Source organism: Cyprinus carpio, chromosome B3 (assembly GCF_018340385.1).
Source record: "Cyprinus carpio isolate SPL01 chromosome B3, ASM1834038v1, whole genome shotgun sequence".
In the NCBI taxonomy this organism is placed as follows: domain Eukaryota; kingdom Metazoa; phylum Chordata; class Actinopteri; order Cypriniformes; family Cyprinidae; genus Cyprinus; species Cyprinus carpio.
Genome location: NC_056599.1, coordinates 15643979 through 15667027, shown reverse-complemented (window position 1 = coordinate 15667027; position 23049 = coordinate 15643979). Strand labels below are relative to the sequence as shown.

At 37.3% G+C, this 23049-nt stretch overlaps 1 protein-coding gene across 1 annotated transcript; it reads right to left on the bottom strand.

The window, feature by feature from the left end:
• Positions 1-212: 212 nt before the first annotated feature.
• Positions 213-21181, bottom strand: LOC109050861 (contactin-associated protein 1-like). Its single transcript, XM_042719867.1, has 24 exons — positions 20783-21181; positions 13051-13152; positions 12102-12295; positions 11798-11951; positions 10924-11127; positions 10659-10843; positions 10374-10526; positions 9876-10137; positions 9574-9723; positions 9130-9301; positions 8134-8240; positions 7926-8045; positions 7645-7848; positions 6366-6522; positions 5703-5830; positions 5240-5413; positions 4903-5121; positions 4579-4818; positions 3651-3893; positions 3450-3577; positions 3267-3360; positions 2948-3178; positions 2260-2304; positions 213-974 (listed from the first exon to the last, which is right to left on the bottom strand). Exons 1-24 carry the CDS (start codon positions 20844-20846, stop codon positions 775-777), a joined length of 3930 nt encoding a protein of 1309 aa, XP_042575801.1. The 5' UTR covers positions 20847-21181; the 3' UTR covers positions 213-774.
• Between the last annotated feature and the right edge of the window lie 1868 nt (positions 21182-23049).

Here is a 23049-nt window from a genome sequence, read left to right as displayed (position 1 = left end):
AGAGAGAGAGAGAGAGAGAGAGATCTTGTGTGAATTAGTAGCCTAATGTACCTCTGTGCGTCCCTCAACAGTGTTCTGCAGCAGCATCTCTAAACAGCGCTGTTATTACCTCACTAGTGAGACATGTCATGTGTATTTACTTTCGGAAAATCGTCTGTCATGTTGTTGTTTTTGTTAGTCCTGTGTGCAATATAGGTACTGTATGCTAATTTCCGTTATTACAGTTAACTATGCGAAGTGATATGGAACTGTTATGCGGTCAAGAGAGCTGCCTGGAACTACCTCACAACGTTCATCAGCCAATCAGATTCAAGCATTCAACGGCCCCGTAGTATAAATATTTAAAATACACATTTCCAAGACTTTTCCATGATTGTAATCATTTCCAGTACTGTTTTCTAGGCCTGGAAATCACAATTCTTAAATACCCTGATGTTTCCTGAAATCTCTATGACCGTGGGAACCCTGGGTCGATCTTTCAAAGTTTCTTGTAATGTTGCTGAGGCACTTCATTCGGCCTGCACTGCTAGTGCTCATTGATCAGATGGTAAATTGTCTCTAGCTTGCTTATTTTGAACCTTGCCAAAAGCACCAAACATCAGATTAGAATGTAAAAAAATGGGACAGAAAAATAAATATAGTTACATTACCATAAAGGCAAAAGATACATAAAAAAAAAACTACATTTGCAACTCATTCCTCAGTTTTCACCATTTACCTCCCTCATAAACACCAGCACTCCTCTCTTTTACTCCAGACAACCCTCGGTCTGTGTTATTCGTTGGGACTTTCCTCCTGTATTTCTGGCAGGTTCTTTCTATCCTTGCGCAGAGTATCAGTGAGAGGCCGAGAGGAGCTGGGGGACTCCAGCTGCTTCGGTTCATTAGTGTGGTAACTGCCTTTATACCTGTAAAGGTAAATGTAGAGGCCGTACAGGATCAGGAAGAGCAGCATCAGAGACACTGTCACGATTACTGTGGAGAAAATGACACAAAGAGACAGAGAGAGCGGTTGTAAGCATTAAGCTTAATACTCTTACAGTGCTCTAGTTGAGCCGTCTGCAAATGATGGCTTAAACATAATTTGTATCATGTCGCAGAATTGACAGGAGAGACTGCTGACTCTCAGCTCAAATGTACTCATAAGCTTTAAAGGGATAGTTCACCCAAAAATTAACATTTTTGACACCATTTACTGTTCCAAACTTGTATACTGTCATATTTTTCTCTCTGAAACACAAATGGAGAATTGTCATGCAACCAAACTGATATGGATTATTTTTATGATTACCAAAATTCCAAGATTTACCAAAAATATCAACATTTGAGGTGGACTCTATTGTTATTATGGAAAAGAGCAGCATAAAGATTCTTCAAAGTTCTATTTTTGTGTTCCACAAAATAACAGTATACAGGTTTGGAACAACAAGAGAGTCAGCAAATGATGAGAGAATTGTTCTTTTAACATCTTGACATCTTGTAGATTTTCTGTTTTGCTGTGAGAGCTGCTTCCACTGTTAAGGAGGATTAAGTGTGTGTGTGTGTGTGTGTGTGTATGTGTGGGAGAAACAAGTCTTGTTTATCCTAGAAAAGAGATGACAATCAGACAGTTAGAAAAAAAGAGGATTTGAGTGAAGCAATAATGGATAATTGCAAATGATGAGCAAGGATTCTGATAAATATCTTTAGGAAAATGTAAGTGTTTGAAAAATGGTCTTGTATTGTTTTGACCAGTCTTTCATTTTTAAATGATCTCATTAGTATTATAATAGAAGTTCTGTAAAACATTTACAACAACAACAAAAAAAATTAACAGGTTAATGTAACAGTGACATATTTTGAAATTTGTATAAATCTGACGCTTATTCCACATACAGTATATTATCCTTATATGATGTTTTATCACTGATTATACCAAATTTCTGTCACGTGCAGAAGATTGTCTTTATGCAGAAGCTTATATTCCCATGAATGTTCCCTAATCCTGTGTTCTGCAAATTAAGAGGATTTTAAAAACAGGTTTTAGCATCACAAACAGAAGATCAGCATGATTTGCAGTACTGACCAAAATGCTGAATAGGAATAAAAGACAAAGAAAAGCAAGAAGAACAGAATACATTAGTATAAATACATTTTAAAAATTGTTTTGGGGGGATTTTTGTCACTTTTATTAGGAGGATGGTGCAAATCTCAGGAATAAAAAATAGCGCTATATATGCTTTAAAACAAGATAATAAAATGAGTGTGACTGTAAACTTACGTGTCATCCAAGGTGGGGTAACATCATCATGAATGTAATAAAAGACTAAAAAGAAAAAAAAAAACATTGTGGGTTAAAAACAACTTTTAATCACAGTGTAAAGTACAATAATCATATACTATAAGAGTAAAAAAAATCATTAGATGAAACAAATCCTTTTACAGTACATACACTAATAACTTGCTTAAAAGTAAATATATTGGACCATATCTTGTAATATAACCCTGCACTTATTAACTTTCACAACCTTTCAAATGTTCTGAGGTTAGATTTTAAATGTTTCTGAAAGAAGTCTTTTACGCTGACCAGGCTGCATTGATCTGATCACAAAATTAACAGTTAAAAAAAAATCTTTCTACTGTAATATGCTTGCTTGCTCCTCAAAAAACTGTGTTATTATCATAATTGAAAACAGTTGTGCTGCTTAATATTTTTGTGGAAACCTTGATACATTTTTTCAGGATTCTTTGATGAATAGAAAGTTAAAAAGAACAGCATTTGTTTGAAATAGAAATCTTTTGCAACATCATAAATGTCTTTACTGTCACTTTTTATCAATTTGATGCATCCTTTCAGAATAAAAGTATTTATTTCTTTCCAAAAACAAAACAACAACAACAACAACAACATTTGAACGGTAGTGTCTGTTAGAAGGCAATCATGTGAATATCATGATGTGCAGTCTTACACAGGCCAGTGAACCAGGGGTCATCCTCCCAAGGTACATATCCTAAAACGGGGGGAAACGCCCCACAGTTAGACTCCACCACATAGCCTTGAGTCGTCACCGGTGGATTGGTTACATTGGGTCGGAAGTAAGCCTTCAGCGGAGCAAAAATATTATATCGGACCCCTGATATACAGCCCATAAAACCTGGACTGTTGTGCCTCTGAATTTCATAGTCGACACCTCCCACCTCTATGAAGAAGAAAATAAATCAGATCAATCTATCAAATGCAACTTTTCATCCACAGGCAACAAGTTAAGATAAATATGCTCATCTTACCCATGACTCGACCCAAGAATATAGACTTTGGTGAATCAAATCTGGGAATCTCTCCCGGTATTAACTTCTCAATCCATGGATCCATGTAATCCACCTAGATCCAGGTGCAAACACACATACAAACAGTGCACTTTTGCTATGCTAATAACTCTAGATATAGTTTGATCTAGTTTGAGATCCTACCTGTGTCCATATGGTGTAGTTGTGTCGGGTGATGTTGACGAAATGAGGGAAGCCGTCGGCCATGTTTCTGTCAGTCAACTTAAATTTGTAGCTTATTATCCCAAGCCGATATCTCAGCGAAAGAGTCCCTGCAAAGGTGGTGACATCAGTGCTAAAGCTAATGTTTTGTATGCTCCGGTGTGATTATGTGTGTGTGTTTACCATCTTTCTTGAGCAGGACAGCAATGTAATCATTGCTGAAGGAGCTGATATACAGCAGCACAGCTGGGGCCTGTAGAGTGCTGAAGCTGAACTCTATGTCATCAGTTGTTGTGTTGTAGCCGAGGGTGAAGTTGTGCCAGTGAGGCTCTATCCAAAAGTTCGCCCACCACGCGTCAAAGGAAATCGGCTCTTTGCGGATGTCATATCGCAACCACGCTCCCACGTCAAAGAATCCCCCAATATCTAAAAGGATGTGACACAAGCAGAGATCACAGTGTTGTTTATGTCAGGTCATGTCTCACGGCCAATCCTTGATAGAGAAAGTTCATCATAATAACACGTCTTTAGATTCGAAAAGAATAGACTTGTAACAGTTTGTATAATATTTTAGTACAAGAAGTTAGTATTAAGTTATTATACCTCATGAGCACATTATGAATCCTGTAGGTGAGTGTATTGAGATTTATTGAAAAAAAAAAAAATTCAGCTCAAAGACAAAAATCTTAAATATTCCCACACAGATTATCAAAAAAAATGCAGTTTAATTCACGGAACAGGCAAATCCCTCTCTATTAGTCTGGATTTAGATGCTTAAAATGGAAAGTGCACACAAAAGCCAAAGTCTGTCATTCTCTATTTTTCAGGCAGTGAGTCTCTCTTTAACAGATTCTCAGAGGCACCAGTTTGCTTGTTCCTCTAATTTTTTATCCTTCACTTGAATCAGTTTTGATCCTTTAAATCTCCTAATCATGGTTTCATGAAATTAAAATGCATTTGTAATAATTAGTCTTTCCCCAGATGAAGATGAAAAGATATCATTTCAAATTTGCATATGTTTTATTAGGAAACAGCTGTAGTCTGTCTTGCACCATGTCAATTTGTGCCAGCATAAGTGTGAGAAAGCATATGCAAATGTGTGTTAACTCACCTAAATGACAGTAATAGCCATCGAAGGCTGTGTTATTGCAGTCACAGGCGTATGAAGCGTAGCCATCAATGCACTGGCCTCCGTTTCGACACGGTATGGAGGCGTTCAGACACGCTCCGGTGCAGTTCCTACGTATCCCAGTCCTCTCGTCAACCTTACCCTCCAAATCCACAGGCACCCCGTTCATCCTCAGCCCACGCAGACAACCCAGAAAAGGCCTTAAGGTGTGATTGGCCGCCCCTGAATACAGATGCATGGTATCAACTGCTTAAAGCAATGTTTTCATATAAACTCTGCTAGAAACTCCAGCTCTATGATTCTTACCTACGAGCAGGGGTTGAGTGAACTTCATAGTGATGTAGGTTTGGCCCGGAAACTTGTGAATGGCCGGAGGCAGGAAATCAACCTTGAGACGTGCCAACTTCACATTGATTTCAGCTTCCACATAGTGCCATTCATTATCATTGAGAGGTTTAGGAGAGCGCAGGGTCACATTTCTAATCCCATCACCCACCATGAAAATGAAAATCACCTCAGTTGTAGCTGTGAAAATTTAAGCAGAAACTGCTTAAGGAGACATCAGAATCAGCAGATATACAGCATATATTTTTAGGAATTACAATGGGATATACAGTCCCTCTGCCATGGAAACAACACTCACAATTGAGTTCAATTCGTAAGAAATTACGCAGGTGGTCATCTGAGCTTTCCACAAACACGCCGTTAGTTCGGTAGGTCCTAAAGTGGAACGTGATGTCAGCACTGGTCCCGGGCTTAAAGGTGGGGAACGTCAGATAGGTGGGCTTGGTGAAAGCTATAGTGTGCCAGATACTCCCTAAGAGAAGAATTTCCCAATAACAAATCAGTGCAAATATACAGTAGAATCAACATTTTATGCTAATTTCTTTATTTATTTGGTAATTATATGTGTGTTACTGAGGATCATGTTCAGTCAACCATCAAAATAAATCCATATAGGCTCATTTAAAGCTGCTTTGCTTTGTGTTCATTTTGTGATAAATCAAATGATTGTACATTTCCCTTCACTCACACGTCAGAAAGGAGCTTCTTATTATATAGACAGACTTTTCATCCATTTTATCTTTGGAACTTTCATTACTCACTGTCTCCATGGCAGTACAGTGCCCCAACACTGTAGCGTGCTTCTGAACCGGTGCGGTTCGTGTCTCCTATGACAATCCTCCTGACAGGCAGGTGGTCTCGGAATGACAGGTAACCCTTATCTGAGTGCCTGGTGAATGGAAATTAGCCTTTAAAATAATCAATTAATATGTAGCTTGTACTTATACACTGCTATTCAAAAGTTTGGGGTTGATAAGATTTAATTTTGAATTTTTTCAGGTTTTTGAAAGAAATCTCATGCTCATCAAGGCTGCATTTATTTGATTAAAAATATAGTAGTAATGTGAAATATTAGTACAATTTATAATAACTGTTTTTTTTTTTAATTTGAATATATTTTAAAATGTAATTTATTCCTGTGATGTCAAAGCTTAATTTTCAGCATCATTACTCCAGTCTTCAGTATGATCAGTGTTATTTTTGGATTTGGACTTTGGAAAACTTACTGACACCAAACTTTTGAACAGTCATGTATACATAGTTTTATACATAGTATATAAAAAGTACATGCATACTGTAGCTCATTGTCCTGAGGTCCATTTTTTTCTATCTTTAGTAATATAAGACACCACCATACAGACATCGTAAAAGGCATGCTTAGATAATAATAAAAAAAATGTTTTCATTTGTTTATTCATTCTCACCATTGGCGGTAGTCTGCGTCACAGTTGCACCAGTACTTGGAGTCAGTGCAGGTTTGATTGACAGCACATCCACATTTCCCACTTTCAGGGAAAGCTCCTCCCCAGTATTCATGACTCTCATTATGCCGACCAATCCAGTAAGTGTAAGGCCGTCCATCTGTTTACAACAATGAATAAAACCAAAGTAACATTCAGTGCATACCTACTACTACGTAAACTCATTTGAATGGTAAAGGCTGACTGATGCGCTTCCTAGAGTTACTCAGCAGAGAAAAAAGCTGAGAAGGTCAGTGACACTAATTATGTTCAAATTCCTGGCAGTTCAGCTGAGTCAGACCATCTAGTGTTTTTGCACTGATTGCCCTAAGATCCTAGCTAAGATCAATACTTCAACAGCCAGCTAAAATTCACAGCTATAGTTCCTTTTCTTCTTCTTCTTCTTTTTATTCTACTATGCTATATTTTAGCTACATAGTGATGTCTGCTTATAGAGTAAACTGTAACACAACATTTAAATACATTCATTTCTATTGTGGAATGCAAAAGGTTTTTGAAGAACACCCTATCAACTCTTTTTAATATAATAAAAATGAATTAGAATTGGGGATGCCAAGCACTAAAATAAAAAATAAATGCAATTAAAAAAGAAGAAGAAACATAATAAATGTATCATTATTCTTTGTCTTTTCAAGGCATAAGTCATTACTAACACAAATACTTTAATTACTATGTACCTCTAGTGAGCTGTCAACTGCTTTGACTAGATTTTGAATCAGTAAGTTGAACTCCAGAACCAGACCAGTTTGATTTGTGAACAAATTATTCAGAGCAGTCTTGTGTACTGCATTAATCAATTAATTGAAAAGATCCAGCTAAAAAATATGATTCGTTCATGAATTGGTCCCATGAATGCTGGTGATTGCAAGAGATTAAGAATTTCAGTGGATAATGAGTTAATAATGAGGATTTCAGTGAATAATTAGTTAAATTTTACACTAAATATCTCATATAGTTACAGAATGTTTGGAACTTAGTGCAGGAGTCATATATGAACTAATCACATACAGTACTTAGAGTGGCTAGGAGCGTCTTCAGAAAGACACATTTTGAGAAGCACTGATTAACCTCATACAGGTTTGGAACATGAGAGTAAATAAATTATGACAGAATTTTCATTTTTGGGTGAATTATCCCATTCATTTCAATCAATGATTTTAAATGACCGAGGATATTCCACATACTGATTTGTACCTGTCATTGTTCAAACTTTTTAACTTACGTGGAGTATTGAGGAGGCGTGACTTGTAGCATGAGAACTCAATCCACTGTTCGCAGTATAAAGACGTGTTTGCTAGGGCAGTGACTTCATCCCACGATGCATTTACATACTGGAGGTCCCCAATATACGGTCGATCCATGGTGGAGCCGCTCACTTTGGTGCTTTTCATGCGGTTGTGCTCAATAACAGTCCATGATTTTTGCACTGAAAATATTATAGGATAAACCTCAGCTTTTTGTGAAAAATCTTTCTAAATTGCTTCTGTTTTACTTCATACATACACATATTGCAGTAGACGGTGAAAGGCTTCAGTGGTCCGCTCAGATCTGGATCTATGGTGTAGTTGCCTGACCAGTACTTCCCATTCAGTCTGTAGGCCTCACATGACTCCCTGTAGACCGCTGAGATGATGAGAGAGAGAGGCTTAATTCTCATGTTTCACCAACAAAAAGTCAATACAGAGAAATCTCCTCAATGAAGGATACTCACAGTTATGACAAACTTCCCCCTTGTAGCCGGTGTTGTTACACACACACAGGAAGTCATTCCAGGACTGAATACACCTGCCTTCATGTTCACAAGGGTTTGGACTGCACCTGAGAGAAAAACAAAAACAAGAGATGGTCAACATTTTAATAATGCACGTCTCAAGATATTACATTGGGCATGTCATGTTTTCTTGTCAATACTGTTGTTGCATATTGTACAAAATATGATTTGCAGGTGACACTAATATGAGATGAATCAAAACCAGAAAACTAATTCATCTTATGATTTATCAGTGATAAATCCATCTTGTTTTTCTCCTTTGCGAGGCTTTGTTTCTCCTTTATGAGCATCTATATGATTATATGTTTGTATTATTGTTATTAATATTTTTGACAATAACTGACACTTTGAAAAACCATTTTTATTTGTATTTTTATTTTGTAATCCAGTACAAATACTTACATTTATGTAAATCAAGATACAATTACTTGTGAAAATATTAATAAATATATATTTTTTAAATCTATAAAAATGAAGTGAGTTTATGTTTAAAACAAGAAATAAAAATCTGTCTGTAGGGAAAAAAAATAAATAATTTGAAGGCAAAACAAGATTACTGTCCTACCCCACTGACAGATTTATTCTTGTTTCAGATCAGTTTGATTTGTTTTTCAAAAAATTAGACTAAATAAGTCATTTATAGCAAAGTAAAGTAAATCTATCTTGATTTAGGAATGTTTAGATATTTGTAGTTTTTTTTTTTTTTTGCACTTACATTTTTATTATTATGTTCATCCTGATTGCCTATTACAGATTAAGGCATTAGACTTTGACGTAAGAAATAAAGAAAAATTTCAGATCATGGTGGTGACTTCCCATTGATATATATCGTTTTTAAAGAGCTGAGCTACTGATTTGATGAAACCATTTTGTATTTTACATGCTTCTATAATTGCGAGGACAGTGTTGCCAAAACCCACCCACACAAACACACACCTATCAGTGATTCCGCAGGTGCCCAGCAGGATTTCGGCATATCTGCCCCATTTCCTCTGCAGCATGACATCTATATCCACCGGCTCATCATCTATAAAGATCTGCTGCATGCAGCCATGGAAGCGAGACAGCTTGGTCACACAGCGTGCCGTGTTATTGGTTTTAGGACAACCTGCAGCATATCAGATATGAAAAATGTATCTAGTTATCTGCTATGCAATTGAAAGGCAATGAATACATTCACATTTAGTATAGATTAGAAACAATAATGTAGCATTTATGGCATCTGCATATTTATGTAAAACATGAAACATGCATACTATTGCAAACACTAACATTGTTTCACAGTGATTTTTTTGAGGCGGTTTTACAGAGTGTCACTCAGTTTTAGTCATGTGGCATTGAATCATAACAGACTAATCCTCCTTATATTCTGTTACTTACCCCCGAAGAAGTAGCGGTCCCCTGTACGAACCATGAAGGGGTTGGTGATCTTCAGTGGTGAGCTTTCATCTTCATCTATAGTGATAGTTAATAAGTTGTCTTTGGCAGTCAGGTCTACTGTGTGCCAGAAGCCGTCATTGAGACGGTACCCTGAGACAAGACAAAACAGGATAATATTTACCGTACTGTATGGTGTTGGTTCTGCTAAACTCTTGGACTTAAGGGCTCCATTCAGTCCTCTCTTAAAGAAACAGAGTTCAAAATGTCATTACGAAAACTATGGGCACAATCCTCAATCATACCTGCAGCGAAGCGTAATCTCTTGTTTCCAGGCTGCATTAGAGTGACGTTGACTTGTCCTTCACTGAGGCCCAGCTCCAGAGAGCCCAACTCATCTGCAAACCTGGTGAACATCAATAAGCCTGTGTAGTCCCATGAGCGAAACTTAAACTTCACTGCTAGACGGTTCTTCCGGAAGAAGCCCGGGAGCTGCAGGTAGTTGTTGGGTCCTGCAAAGGTCATGGGCTTCCAGAGGAGATCACGGCAAGTATAAAGCATCTTTTTCTGAAGAAAGGCAGAAGAGAAGATGGAAATATGCAAATTAATATTGCAAATATTTTGCAAAAGCAATACAGTGGTCATCCAAATGTGACATAATATCTCTTTTCCCTGGACAAGTCCTCTTTTTGGACCTAAAAAAATGCGTCCAGCCGGGATTTCTAAATTGCCCAAAATGTCCGGGATTTGGCTTTTGCTATCTAAAGTCGCCATTCATTGAATTTAAGGAAATCTCAACCTACCTTTTTAGGAGCTAGTCGGATTTCAGGCTCCTGGTACTGTGTCTTGTAGATGATATTGATTCCATTAATAAAGACGTTTTCCATGCAGCCACGGAAGTTAACCTTACCAGGCAGATGGGGCACGTCTTTCTCAATCACGCCGCCAACATAAATCTAAAGAGAAATGGATAATTGCTGTGATCAGGATGCAGGGAACACTGATTCTTCATTTAAATCTTCTGAACAAATGTGAGTCATTTAGTGAAGTGTGCATTAATAGTCTGTGTGTTTAATCCAACATAACACCTGTTTGTCCAGATCAAGGTACTGGAACTCTCCGTTGAGGACAGCAGTCTCAGTCTGGCTGTCCAAGGTGAAGTTAACCTCTCGTCCGTAACGCTTGATGGTGACATAGTGCCAGTGCTGAGTGTCCAGCAGGTTTCCCAGCATCATGGTGGTCATCCCATTGGTGTTATGAACAGTGCTACTCCCTGAAAAAGAGCAGAAATACATGTCCTGTGATTGTAGATAAAACAATGGATAGATAGACAGATAGATTTGTCATCATTACCCAGGCTGATATGTAAGTAGAGGCGTCCAGTCTTCAGCTCCAGAGTAATGGAGTCTCCCTGCAGACCTTCACTGTGCAGGAGAATACCGTCCTTCTCCAAGGTCTTAAAGTTTAAAGCGTAGTGGTCCTGAAGTGTCCTCATCCTGCCCCGTGGGAATGAATATGCCACCATGTCATCACCCTCAAACTGCATCACATATGAGTCTGTTAGGGTCAAAGGTCAAAGAGTATGAAGAAGACTGTCAAAAACTGTATTGGAAGATGTTCTTCATCTTAAAAACCAAACACAAAATTGACAAGCCAGTATGTCTAGTTCTACTAGTTGAGCGATGGGAACCTAGATCATCAAGGGGTACACAGTGTCTCCCTAATTGGTTCTAGCTTGCATAAATTAGCATAAGACAATGTTCATAGTTGTTGAATTTACAAAAGAATATTCAATTAATAAAAAATAACAAACAGTAAGTATGAGTGATTGATATATAATCCATAAAAAAAATAAGGTTTTTTTTTTTTTTTTGCAGTGCAAAGATATTAACATTTAAATTATACTCTGCTTGGCACACTGCACGCACACACACACAAACTCATGATTTCCAGTATTAATATTTAAAAATCCTTGAAAGAAGATACAAAGTACTAAAATGATATAGCATGTTCCCTTTCTGTGGGAAAATGACTTCTGAAAATGATCTTATGCCATTTTACTTCTTAAGCACATGGATATATTTACTGGAAAACAAGACCAAAATACTGATTAAAGAAATATTTTCTATTACAAAACACTGAAGAGATTTTCTGTATCATGTTAAGATAAAGTTCTTGGCAGCTGATAAAACATAAGCTGTTGCCAGTAACTCAGTGTGCTGTTTACCGTAAGGACAGCCATAGAACTCTACGCGAAGGCCGATCTTGCCTCCGTTCTCAGTATTCCAGCCCATGGGATAGATGCGCAGATGTTTGGCAGTGAACGCATAATGAAAGACGTTCCTCTTCACCTGGTAGTAATTCCAGTTGCCAGGCAACGTCTGAGAGACACACAAATCTGATATTAGAGGCTCCATGAATGTCACGCACCATTTAACAAACAAAACGCTTCTCTCGTCTACGACTAATCCTACATCAAAAACTTACGTAAACTCTAAATTCAAACACTCATAAAACAAAGATTATTTTACCATGTTGCCTCCTTTCATGACATATGGAGTCCATGCGTCAAATCGGTCCCCGTACAGCAGCATGTATTTGGTGACCCAGTCATAAGAGTTGAAGGTACCCTGAGTAGCTATGGCCATGATACGATACTTCCTCCCCAAGTCAATCTGCATCCATGGCTGCCTGTCCCGAGGGGATGGAGACCAGCCGCTGCTCCCTACATCATCACATTTACATTCATTCATTTAGCAGATGCTTTTATCCAAAGTTACCTACAAATGCATCATCACACAAACACTTGAGAAATTCGGTTAATAAGAAACATTCATGAGCCATTCTTGTCATGGGCTGCAGGAACCATTATGGTTGGTAGGGCCTTGGTCCCTATTCTGGGCATTCATAAATTGATAGATATTGAAAAAAATCTAAATAATCTACATTCTTTTTGTATTTTTGAGTTCTCCTCTGGGAGAAAATAAAGAGAAATTTCCCAAATCCCTTGTATGTTTTTGGCACTTCAAATGAAGCAAAAAGTTCAAATTGTTATTTTTCTCCACGAACCAACTAAATGTATGCCTATAGAATCCCTCATTTAAATATTATTTTACAGATTTAATGACAGGTCAAATAAATAAAATAAAATAAAAGTAAGCATTTAGTGCAGCATTTAGCTCTGTTTCAAGCGATTTTGTGACATTTACTTTCTCTCATACACTATATTATTTTCTTTTTATTCATAGCTCCGTAATGTCAGATATAGTTACAAATGCTTTTATTTACAAACAGCAATGTATTTTGTTTCAAAAGTGAACCCATCCAGCAGTCTGCTATTAATTTTAATGGCTTACAATGTATCTGCTAATTCTAAAAGTCAGAGGAGGAGGTTAATATTATTTCACTTCACTATTCTCAATAAGACCTATTCAAACTTCTTTCCGCAACCCATGCTTTTTTTATGGTGTAGTCACTTACCGTACAGTTTGGCAAAGTGTGCAGAGTAAAAAAAGTTATATCTGGAGGAAGCATGGAAAGAGGACGCGTAGAGCGGAGAGATCAGCGGATCCAAGCATGGCCCTGAATAAAGAGAAAAAAATTATTCCTAAAAATAATTAACAACAACAGCATTTCATAAAAGCATTATCATAAAAGCAAGATGAGGCTTTTTTTTTTTTTTACTTCTGACACAAGATAGCAGTTTAATGGAATAACACAATGAAACTGTCAAGTTATGTACATAGATTACCTGCAATAAATATTTCCAACTTAGTTGTAGTTTTTCAAATTAAAAATAATCTTTTAGCTGGTATAGGATATACAGTGTATCCAATTCATAGCACCACCGCAAGCGCAATAAAACCACTCTATCATGAGAATTGAGTGTCAGTGATTTCAAATATCAATTTCTCCAAAGTGAAAAATTGACTGGAACAGCTATTGGTCAACATAATGTAATGCTTTGGCTGTTCTAGCAGAGATTATTACTAGACCTAATGAACAAGGAGATTTGACATTGTACTGAAAATGGCATATAATCTACCATGTAACCCTGTTCACAGCCAAAGCAAACAACAGAACATATATATCTTCGAGACTGAGAGCAAATTACTGTAAGCTCAGACAAAGAAGTACCATGTTTGTATATTTTGCCACTTGCTTGAGCAACTTAATATACAAATCTGTCTAAGAAGTAATAAATGGAATATGACATTTTTACAGCATACTTATTTTAGTTTGAGTTTAAACATAAATACATCTATCAAAGATTGTATTATTGTGCTGTGTTGCTTTTAACTTCAAGTCCTGGCATCCTCCTCTTCCACCTTCAGGTCTTTTTCTGACTGTTTCTATTATAAAAAAATCTTCTGTCCATAATGCTGAAAAAGCCTTTTTTTAGTAACTTCAACAACATTTAGATTTAAAATCAAAATAATGGAGAACGAATAGATTATTTGTGGTATAAAGAAGCTGAGGATCAGTTGCATATACTAAATGTGCACCTAAATGTGCACTGCAAATGAATCATGTGTGAAACAGGCGTTACAGTTGTATCATACAAAAATATGTGTGTGTTTTAGTGGACAGATATAAAATAAATATTAGCAAGTCTTGCCGTGGCATTTCATCAGTCCCTCTGTTGGAACAAATCCCTGCTTCAATTAGACCGGGCAATATTTCAGCCTAATCTAAACGGCAGAGTCAGATAAACCCAACTCAATCTCACCCTCTCAACAGAGCTCTAATAAAGCCATCTGCCCAAAAGACATCACATTTCACAGCCCATCCACCTCACCTCTCCAACAACAGACGACACGCAAACCAACAGGAGTAAGAGAAGAGGACATAAAGATAGATTGCTGACAAGCTAACAAGATGAAAAGACAACCAAGAGGAAAGACACAGACATGTGGACAGAGACAAAAAGGCCCTGTAATTCATGGAGAAAATGATAGCATTGGTCTACAAACAACATAAGTCATACTGTATCCTCCACCTCAAACAATGTATTCTTTCACATTTATTCAGATCAGATGCTTTTATCCAAATAAACATCAAGTTAAGGAGTAGTACAACATAGTAGTATCATAGTTCATTTGGTTCTACAGAATAGCACAAGCAAACAGCATACAGACAGTAGAGTAGTATTTTTATGGGATTCGTTAGAATACTGAATGTCAAGTCAAGTCACCCTTATTTATCTAGCACTTTTTACATTGCAGATCATGTAAAAGCAGCTTTACAGAATAAAAAAAGGAGAATGAAGAGATTATTTATGCCATTTAGAAGATGTGTATGAAGATAATGAAGTGTTTCGAGTAGAGTTGTGTCTTCAGGTGCTTTATGGAGATTGTTAGGGGCCAAATGTTAGGGGCTCCCTAATAGATCCTGTTTTATGAATAATGTGTTTGCAAGGAAGGATTATGGTCCTATGAGGCATATGTAAGTTTAAGAAAAAGAGATGGGGGTGGGTGGGTGGCAAGATCTTATGTTATCTTGTAATTGTGACTTAAAATCATTGAATTTTAAATTTTATATTGCAATATGCTTGAACAAATGAACATCTAAAGATTCAGCATTATGATTGGTCAGATTGCCTGTCCATCAAACTCCATGCACAAGGTCAATTACACCGCAACAATGACAACATACTGCTAAAAATGTTCCCTGAAATTTTATCAGTCTTATAAATTCACCATTGGGGATGTATTTAAAGAGAAGAATGGTTCATAAATAAATTCACGAGTTTGTGTGCCCATATAAACTTAGCATTAGTGGTAAACAGATTTGGCTTGATGTCTGCAATAAATGGCTCAGGGAGACTATTCTACTCGAGCTCCGATAGCCCCCTATAGACAGAAAGATAAATAAGTAAATTAATTAATATGCATAAAAGGAGAAAATGGGGAGGAGGAGGGATGCTGAAAGAACTAACAATGGAAGTGGTAAGAGGCTGTCTTTTATACTTTAATTGCAAGATTAGATGGGCATACTCCTCCCGAAATTACATTAATAACTTAACGTCTTATTTTACAATCTTACAATGTAAGTGTTTTCTTAAGAAAATACAGTTAATGATCAGATCAGGCTTAATTTGTTTGATTATAAATAGCTTCTAAAATAACAGAAGTCCATTATGTAATGTTCTTATATAATTGTGTGTATTTCTCAATGAGGTATTAACTGTAGCGAGACTGCAGGAGTCAGACTGCTTAACACAGCAGAGGTTATTAGTATTCTGACCACTGCAACTTCCAGTGAGGGAACAGTGAGGGGAAAGAAACAGTTTGATGGAAAGAGAGAGAGAAATGGAGAGATAGAGAGAGAAAGCAAGGAACAAAACGGAATACTGCATGAGTCATCTAGATTCACAGCAACCCTTTAAAAAATCCTATACTCCCCTGCTCTGTCATCTTTCAGCCTTTGACTAGCCGGATTCATCAAGGCATGAACTCCATTATGAAAGGCTTCTGAAGGAAATGGCTTGTGATGGAAACATCCTGTGAATATTCCTTTATTCCAGCTGATCCATGGGAAGAGCTGCACATATGTTTCCTGAGATATGACTCGCTAGTGAAAGACATGCTGACTGAGAATGACCTTGGCTGTTCAAAGAAGGTGTGTGTGTGTGTGTGTGTGTGTGTGTGTGTGTGTGTGTGTGTGTGGATTTGGTTAGAATGTGGCCTTGATTCACAGTTAGTCAAAGGGGACGTTTATTCATGCTGTTGAATTTATGATTTTATGATATCTGTAGTATTTGGACATTGATATATTATATTAAAATAAATGTATGAATCTATATATCAATAATCAGTATTTGAACACATTTCGAAGTAATCATCATAATAATGCAAATACAATAATATAGTGCTATAAGCATAAGCTTAAAAATCCATGTCAATATCTATGTTGAAGGCTCTCGTCTAAGATTAGCCTCACTTCCACACTGTCCCAAAAGCACCAGCACCAGCAATGCAGTATTCTGATTCACATTAGGCAGATAAATTAATCGACTGAATGTAACCCAGCCCCATCTATCTTTGTAAAATATGAGATGCAGAGATTGTCTGTCCCTCTTCACCAGCTCTGAGATCAATGATCTCCACCCTGTGCTATTCTTTAACCACTAGCAGCAGTGCAGAGCAGAGAGGAGTGCCTGCCCTGCAGGAGAAGCATTACAGTTATTAAAGCACTCAGTGCAGGAGAGCTGCGAGGTAAACTGGGAATAAGCAATGACAGGGTCATGGAGATATATGCAGAGACTTGCACATAGACATGCTTGTACAAAACTCGCCTATTTAAATACAAAAGCTCTGTTCCAAAACCTACTAGTGAGCTACCTTGCTTTCCACAGCCCACATAGGCAGCTGCCTTCTAAAGGAGCATCCTTACTGTTATGGAAGCTAATAAGTGATGGATTCAGAATGCTCTACTCAGTCAGCAATTGTGCACACCTTGTAAACAGCACAGCACGCTTGCCACACCATCGATTTCAGTAGCATGATGTTAGCATGTTGCACAGTGCAATTCCTTAATAATCATAAAAACACAGCATACATACAAATCGGGTGAACACTGGGCTATTTATAATCAATAATTTAGAGTATTTTATAAAATATAAACCACCCTTGTTTTGTTCACCTTCTTTTTTCCCCCAATGAACTTCTCCCATTGCATTCTGGGATTGTCTTCTCTGTGAAGGTCACAGGCGATTCTGCTTTACAATCTGGTTAAGACAAGAGGTGTGTCTCAATTTGTGTACTTGTGCACTATCCTATGCCATTTTATAGTATAGTGTGTTCACACTGAACAATCCAAAAAGAAGAAGTGCACTTCAAATTCCCAGATAACACATTTATTTAAACCTATGAAGCCTTTTTTTTTTTTTTTTTTTGCAATTGTTGAGCATCATTTTTGATACATTAAGCTTTTATTGAGAAAATATATGCAATTTGGTGCTGTTGAAATCTGATGAAATATTTCTAACTGCACAGCAAACTGCTTACATAAAATGCATGTAAATATCAGTTGAACACACACACACACACACACACACACTCACACACACACACACACACACACACACACACACACACACACACACACACACACACACACACATATATATATATATATATATATATTATAATGCAATGCAATACAAATAAGAGATGATGTATCATACTCACATTTTAACATGATTATGGATAATCAAATAAACCTAGCTGCTTCAGTACAGTAAGTATTCATTATAAAATATTACTAACAATATTAGTTAAAGTTATTCCTGTATTTACTTCATAAAAACCATTAAGTTCCTTATAGCAAAAACATGAATAAACATTATCAAACATGATACAGTACAGGCTTTATAGGATTAAGCGAAAAAATTTAAAAAGCTTTCCTTACGTAGTAGAAAGGGAGGGGCTATCAGGCTCTTACACTGCATCACACCCATGGACTTTTTTGTTGTGTTTTCATCCCTCATGTGTTCCTTGACCCAGTTTTCCCAGTGTCTGATTTTCTGGTTTTCCTCGTGTCTGGTTTCCTCATTTTGTTCACCTGTGTCTTATCAATTATCCTCATTTGCTTGTGTATTTAGTTCTGTTCTTCGCAAAATTGAAGTTGAGCCACTGATGTTACATGGACTATTTTACTGATGTCCTTGCTATGTTTGGGTATGGGAACATTTCTGTTGTGTTGCTGTCTTTGGGAGGGTCAGAAAGCTTTCATATTTCATCAAAAATATCTTAATTTGTGTTCCAAAGATGAACAAAGGTCTTACAGGTTCGGAATGACATGAGGGTAAGTTATTAATGACAATTTTCATTTTTGGGTGAACTAACCCTTTAACACTTGATAACCTATAAGTCACCAGTCTCTTGCTCCCTCTCACTAAATCTGTGCTCACAAAGGGGTGTTTCTAATTTTTGCAAAATGCCTTGTTGAAATTTTAAACTGTTCCATTTCACTCCCTTGTGATATTATTTTTTAAACTCTCAGTTGTTCCTTCTCCTCTCTCCCTCCAAAGACCTTGGCTGCTCTCCACTCAAAGATAAGAGAGAACAGTGACACATGTGATGCAGCTCCTTGAATGCTCTCTCTCTCTCTCTCTCTCTCTCTCTCTCTCTGTCTCTCTCTGTAACACATGTGTTGAATCACAGGCACTCCCCCAGTCTCTGCAGGCTGATGCAGCACTTTGCTGTAGGAGAATCGTGTGCATAACACATGAGCTATCTTTCATCACTGGGAGTAGGCCACAGTACACATGGGTCTAGACTAAGTTTGCTAATTCAGATCAATCTCTTTGGGCCAGCTGAGATTTTGATTATCATATAGGTGTAGAGGCTATAGTTACATTTTTAGCATGATGAATAGAAACGGGGGGGTCACGTTGGTATGAATTATTCATAACAGGATTGCAGCACACTAGGTGGCGTTCTTTGAATGAAATAAAAGCTCAAAAAGGACTTCAAAATACTGAGTCAATCTAAGACACCGCAGCACATCTTTCTACATAGCGCACACACCCACTTGACACAGACTAAAAATAGACACAAACCTGTGCCTGAATCTTTAACACCTTCCTCTATTCTGGATCTAATATGTAGCCCAATTTCAATTCCAAAACACTCCATTTACACTCTCTATCATCATTTCACAAACCACGCTGCCTAAAATCAGCCTACAGACAGACATGGCATCTTCAATCTCAATAACAATATCATTTTCAAGGCGTTTTTCTGTGTCAAGAGAGCACCCGTTTTCAGTTTGGACAGTTTCCACTCCCTTCCAAAGATTTATTCCAAATACGCTGTTTGTTCTGTCTCATTTCCCTGCTCAGTGCTGCCTGGATTATCTTCTTTACACAATACGTCATACTGAAGCTCTCATTGTTCTCAAAGTAGTGAAGTGGGAGCCTAGCAAAAGACCACTTTTGGGATTTCACAAAACCTCATTGTTTCAAGATACAATGTGCTATTATGGTTTATGCTAACACTGTATTGAAAAACAGTCACTAATTAATATCAGCAAATGTAATATTAGAGCTGATATATAAACAAGGATATCCAGGACTTTGTCAGAACTTTTGCTGACGTAAGAAAAATAAACTATTTTAAGAAAATGTAATTTAAACTCATTTTTAAATGTTAAAATGTAGCATTTAAACCATAGAAATCTAACAAATAATGTTAACTGTAACTTTTTTCATTAATTTGCAAATCCAGACTCACTAATTTAAAAACAGACACTGCAAGAACTGTAATTTAAGGGACAACAGGGTAATTTTAAGCAAACTGAAACAGAGTGCTATTGGTGTGAGATTATAATATGCGTTCTCTTTATAGATGAAATATGAGAAAAAAAATTATCATCAACATACATGAAATGCACCATTAATTATAGAATGACTAAACAATCGAAATAAATGTAAGTACATACAAAATAAAATATCACAAGCTTTCTTGCTGCACCAAAATCGCAACCTAACTGTGGTGTTTGTGGAGATTCATTAAATCATAGAATAGAATACTGATTGTGTTAGGACAAATTTTGTGGTTTGAGGATTTAAATGCTGCCTTGAAGGTAACCTTACGTGAGGATTCTCATGCAGTGTTCTACGTCATGTGAATTTGGGAGTTCGGGGAGTTAATGTGCCCGCCCTCTGTCTCCGCATAGGGCTGCTCCCACAAGCAACTTCACGCAATACGAGCCACGCCATTTCCAATACACCGACAATCTCAACTTTTCCCCCATTAAGACACTAAAGACACGGCTAATTCCGCGAATACATGCTTTCAAGAGTCTCTGTTTAACAGCAAAACGGTGTGTCCTTCGCACGTGTCCCCTGCGCAAGGCGCACCTTTCCATGCAGAAACTTGTCCAAGTGAGCGCGCAGAAGCACTGCAATGCAGAAAGAGCCAACAGACACAGGCAAAGTCGCGAGCCCGGACTCAGGACTACAACAGTGCTTTACTTTCAGCCGAAACCCTCTTGACTTATTCATCTAAATACGGATTAGCAACAATTTTTACAATTTCGCCCTGATTTTAAACAATACACGCTTCAAATATCGCAATTTTGAGATCAAAATCATTATGTCATAGCTTTACTGATGCACCTGTCCTGATAGAGAATAACAGTCACGTTCATAGCAAATAAGAAACACTGTATTTGCACTGCATTTTGCATCTGCGGTTTGACTTACGTGACGAGCAATGCTGAAAGGCGAGAAAGAGTAAAAGGCTCGGGGCAAGAATTTTGATATCCATCCTCTCCGGGAGATGGAGTCTCTATTAGATGAGCAAATCAAATGTTATCCTCTCTTCGTCACCGGACAGTACAGCATCGTTTATCCGTCCTTTCGCCAACTTTAACTCTCTCGGCCGGGATGGCGATAGACTCGCTCGCTAGAGGCGGGCGCGCGCGAGAGATAGTGGTGCTGATGCTGCGCTTTGGCGGGAGCGCGCATACTTTCATTAAACCAAATTCCTTGAAACTTGGAAAGTTGTGACAATATGGTCGAAATGCATATATAAACTCTCTGTTATTACATACAGAGGGCATGTGGAGTCGTATGGTCTGGGTAGACGGTGGACAGTCACGACTTTAGTGTCAGGGTTCGCAGTGAGGGAGGGGCGCAAGATGAGAACAGAAGGAAAAAAAGTTTTGGACTCAAGCAGTTCGTCATAGTGATGAGAAGTCCGAATCATTTCCGTGAATCGCTTCTTTTGAACAGAATCTCTTAAAATGATTCTTTTACGTAATGTCGAGATTACGTTGCTCCTGACATCCTTCTGTTGACTAGGCACACAAATTGAGTTAAGTTTATATAAATTTAAATAAAATCTAAACAAAATTAAGATTTATTAATAAGGATTCTTTATCGCTATGTGTCTCACTTAAGATTGTTGCAGCCTTGATAAGCCATTTAAATTAAATACAATTTTTTATTTTTATTACAAATAATTTTTACCTAATTAGACAAATCTTCAGTTCACTGTAAATGCTCGTTAACCGATTCCTTGAAAATATCTGACTCGATTTGTTCACAATCCAGACATCGCTCACTTTAAAGTACTGCACCATGCACCATTTCAATTATATATTTTCTAGTTGTGTCATGTGAGAAATATAAAAGTTCAGCACAGTTGTCCCTTGTATTCCAATTAGTGCTGTCAAACGATTGCATCCTAAATAAAAGTTTTTGTTTTAGGTAGTGTGTGTGTGTGTGTGTGTGTGTGTGTGTGTACTGTGTTTTTATTATGTATATATAATTAAATACACACACATACATGTATAAGAAACATTTTTAAATATTTAATATATTTATATATAATATATAATAATATGTAAATACATGTAAATATTTTCAAAATGTATACTGTATGTGTGTGTATTTATATATACATAATAAATATATACACAGTACACACACATATATAAAGTAAACAAAAACTTTTATTTTGGATGCGATTAATCATGATTAATCGTTTGATAGCACTAATTCCAATGTAGAGATCTAACAACATGGCTTTAGTTAAAATTTAGATAAAAAGCCTGCATTTGCAGTGTCTCCCTGCCCTGCAGCGTGGGTTTGCCCAGCACTAGTTCATTACTACAGTCAGTCCAACTGCCTACAATCAGATTTGTTTGTGGGGGACATTTGTACAAGGTGGATAGAAAATCCGGATTTGTGTTGGAGGCGGTCTGTCCATGATTCTGTGATATAAACAAGCTTCAGGATTAAGAAGTGGGTTTGTAGGACAGCAACAGAGCAGGGTGGGAGCAGGGGCACATACAGGGGCAGAGGGGGATTTGCAGAGTTTCTAATCAAATCAGATTGGGATTTACCAAAGTCCCTCCCTGTTCTTACAATCATCTCTTACACACATCAATACTCATTCATGAATATGAATATGCATGGGAAAGCAATCTGCAGTGCAGGGGGTTAAGATGTTTCTTTCTTTACAAAATTAAAAATAAAAGAAAAATAGGCCTAAGTTTTCTATCCTCATGCACACACACAATACAAGTTGCAATCGCTTTTATTGAGGAAAACTTCACATGATTTGTGAAAATAGATTACTAGTTATCTAGTTATGTGGGCATCTGGATGGGCAATATAAAACAACATTTAAATCATCAACAAAAAATAAAACACAAAATAAAATTCAATAGATTCAGCAAAGGATTAAGGGATAAATCCATGCATTGATTTTCTTTACACACCGACAAAATCTACTACTCATCTTGCTGGATCTGTCCGCTGCTTTTGACATGGATAACCACCAGATCCGCCTGTCAACCCTACTGGCAAAGGGCATCTCAGGAACCACACTCCAGTGGTTTAAGTCTTATCGCTCAGATAAGTCCTTCAAGGTATCTTGGAGAAGTGAGGTGTCCAAGTCGCAACATCTAACTACTGGGGTGACTCAGGGCTCTGTTCTTGGACCACTTCTCTTCTCTGTCTAC

Bases quoted from the DNA above. Each gene is read 5' to 3' on its own strand.
- LOC109050861 (XM_042719867.1), bottom strand. From the start codon at position 20,846: ATGGATATCAAAATTCTTGCCCCGAGCCTTTTACTCTTTCTCGCCTTT. The intron at 12,296-13,050 runs GTAAGTGACTAC...GTGATGATGTAG, and splicing joins ACACTTTGCCAAACTGTACG to GGAGCAGCGGCTGGTCTCCA. The intron at 4,819-4,902 runs GTAAGAATCATA...ATCTGTATTCAG, and splicing joins CACTCAACCCCTGCTCGTAG to GGGCGGCCAATCACACCTTA.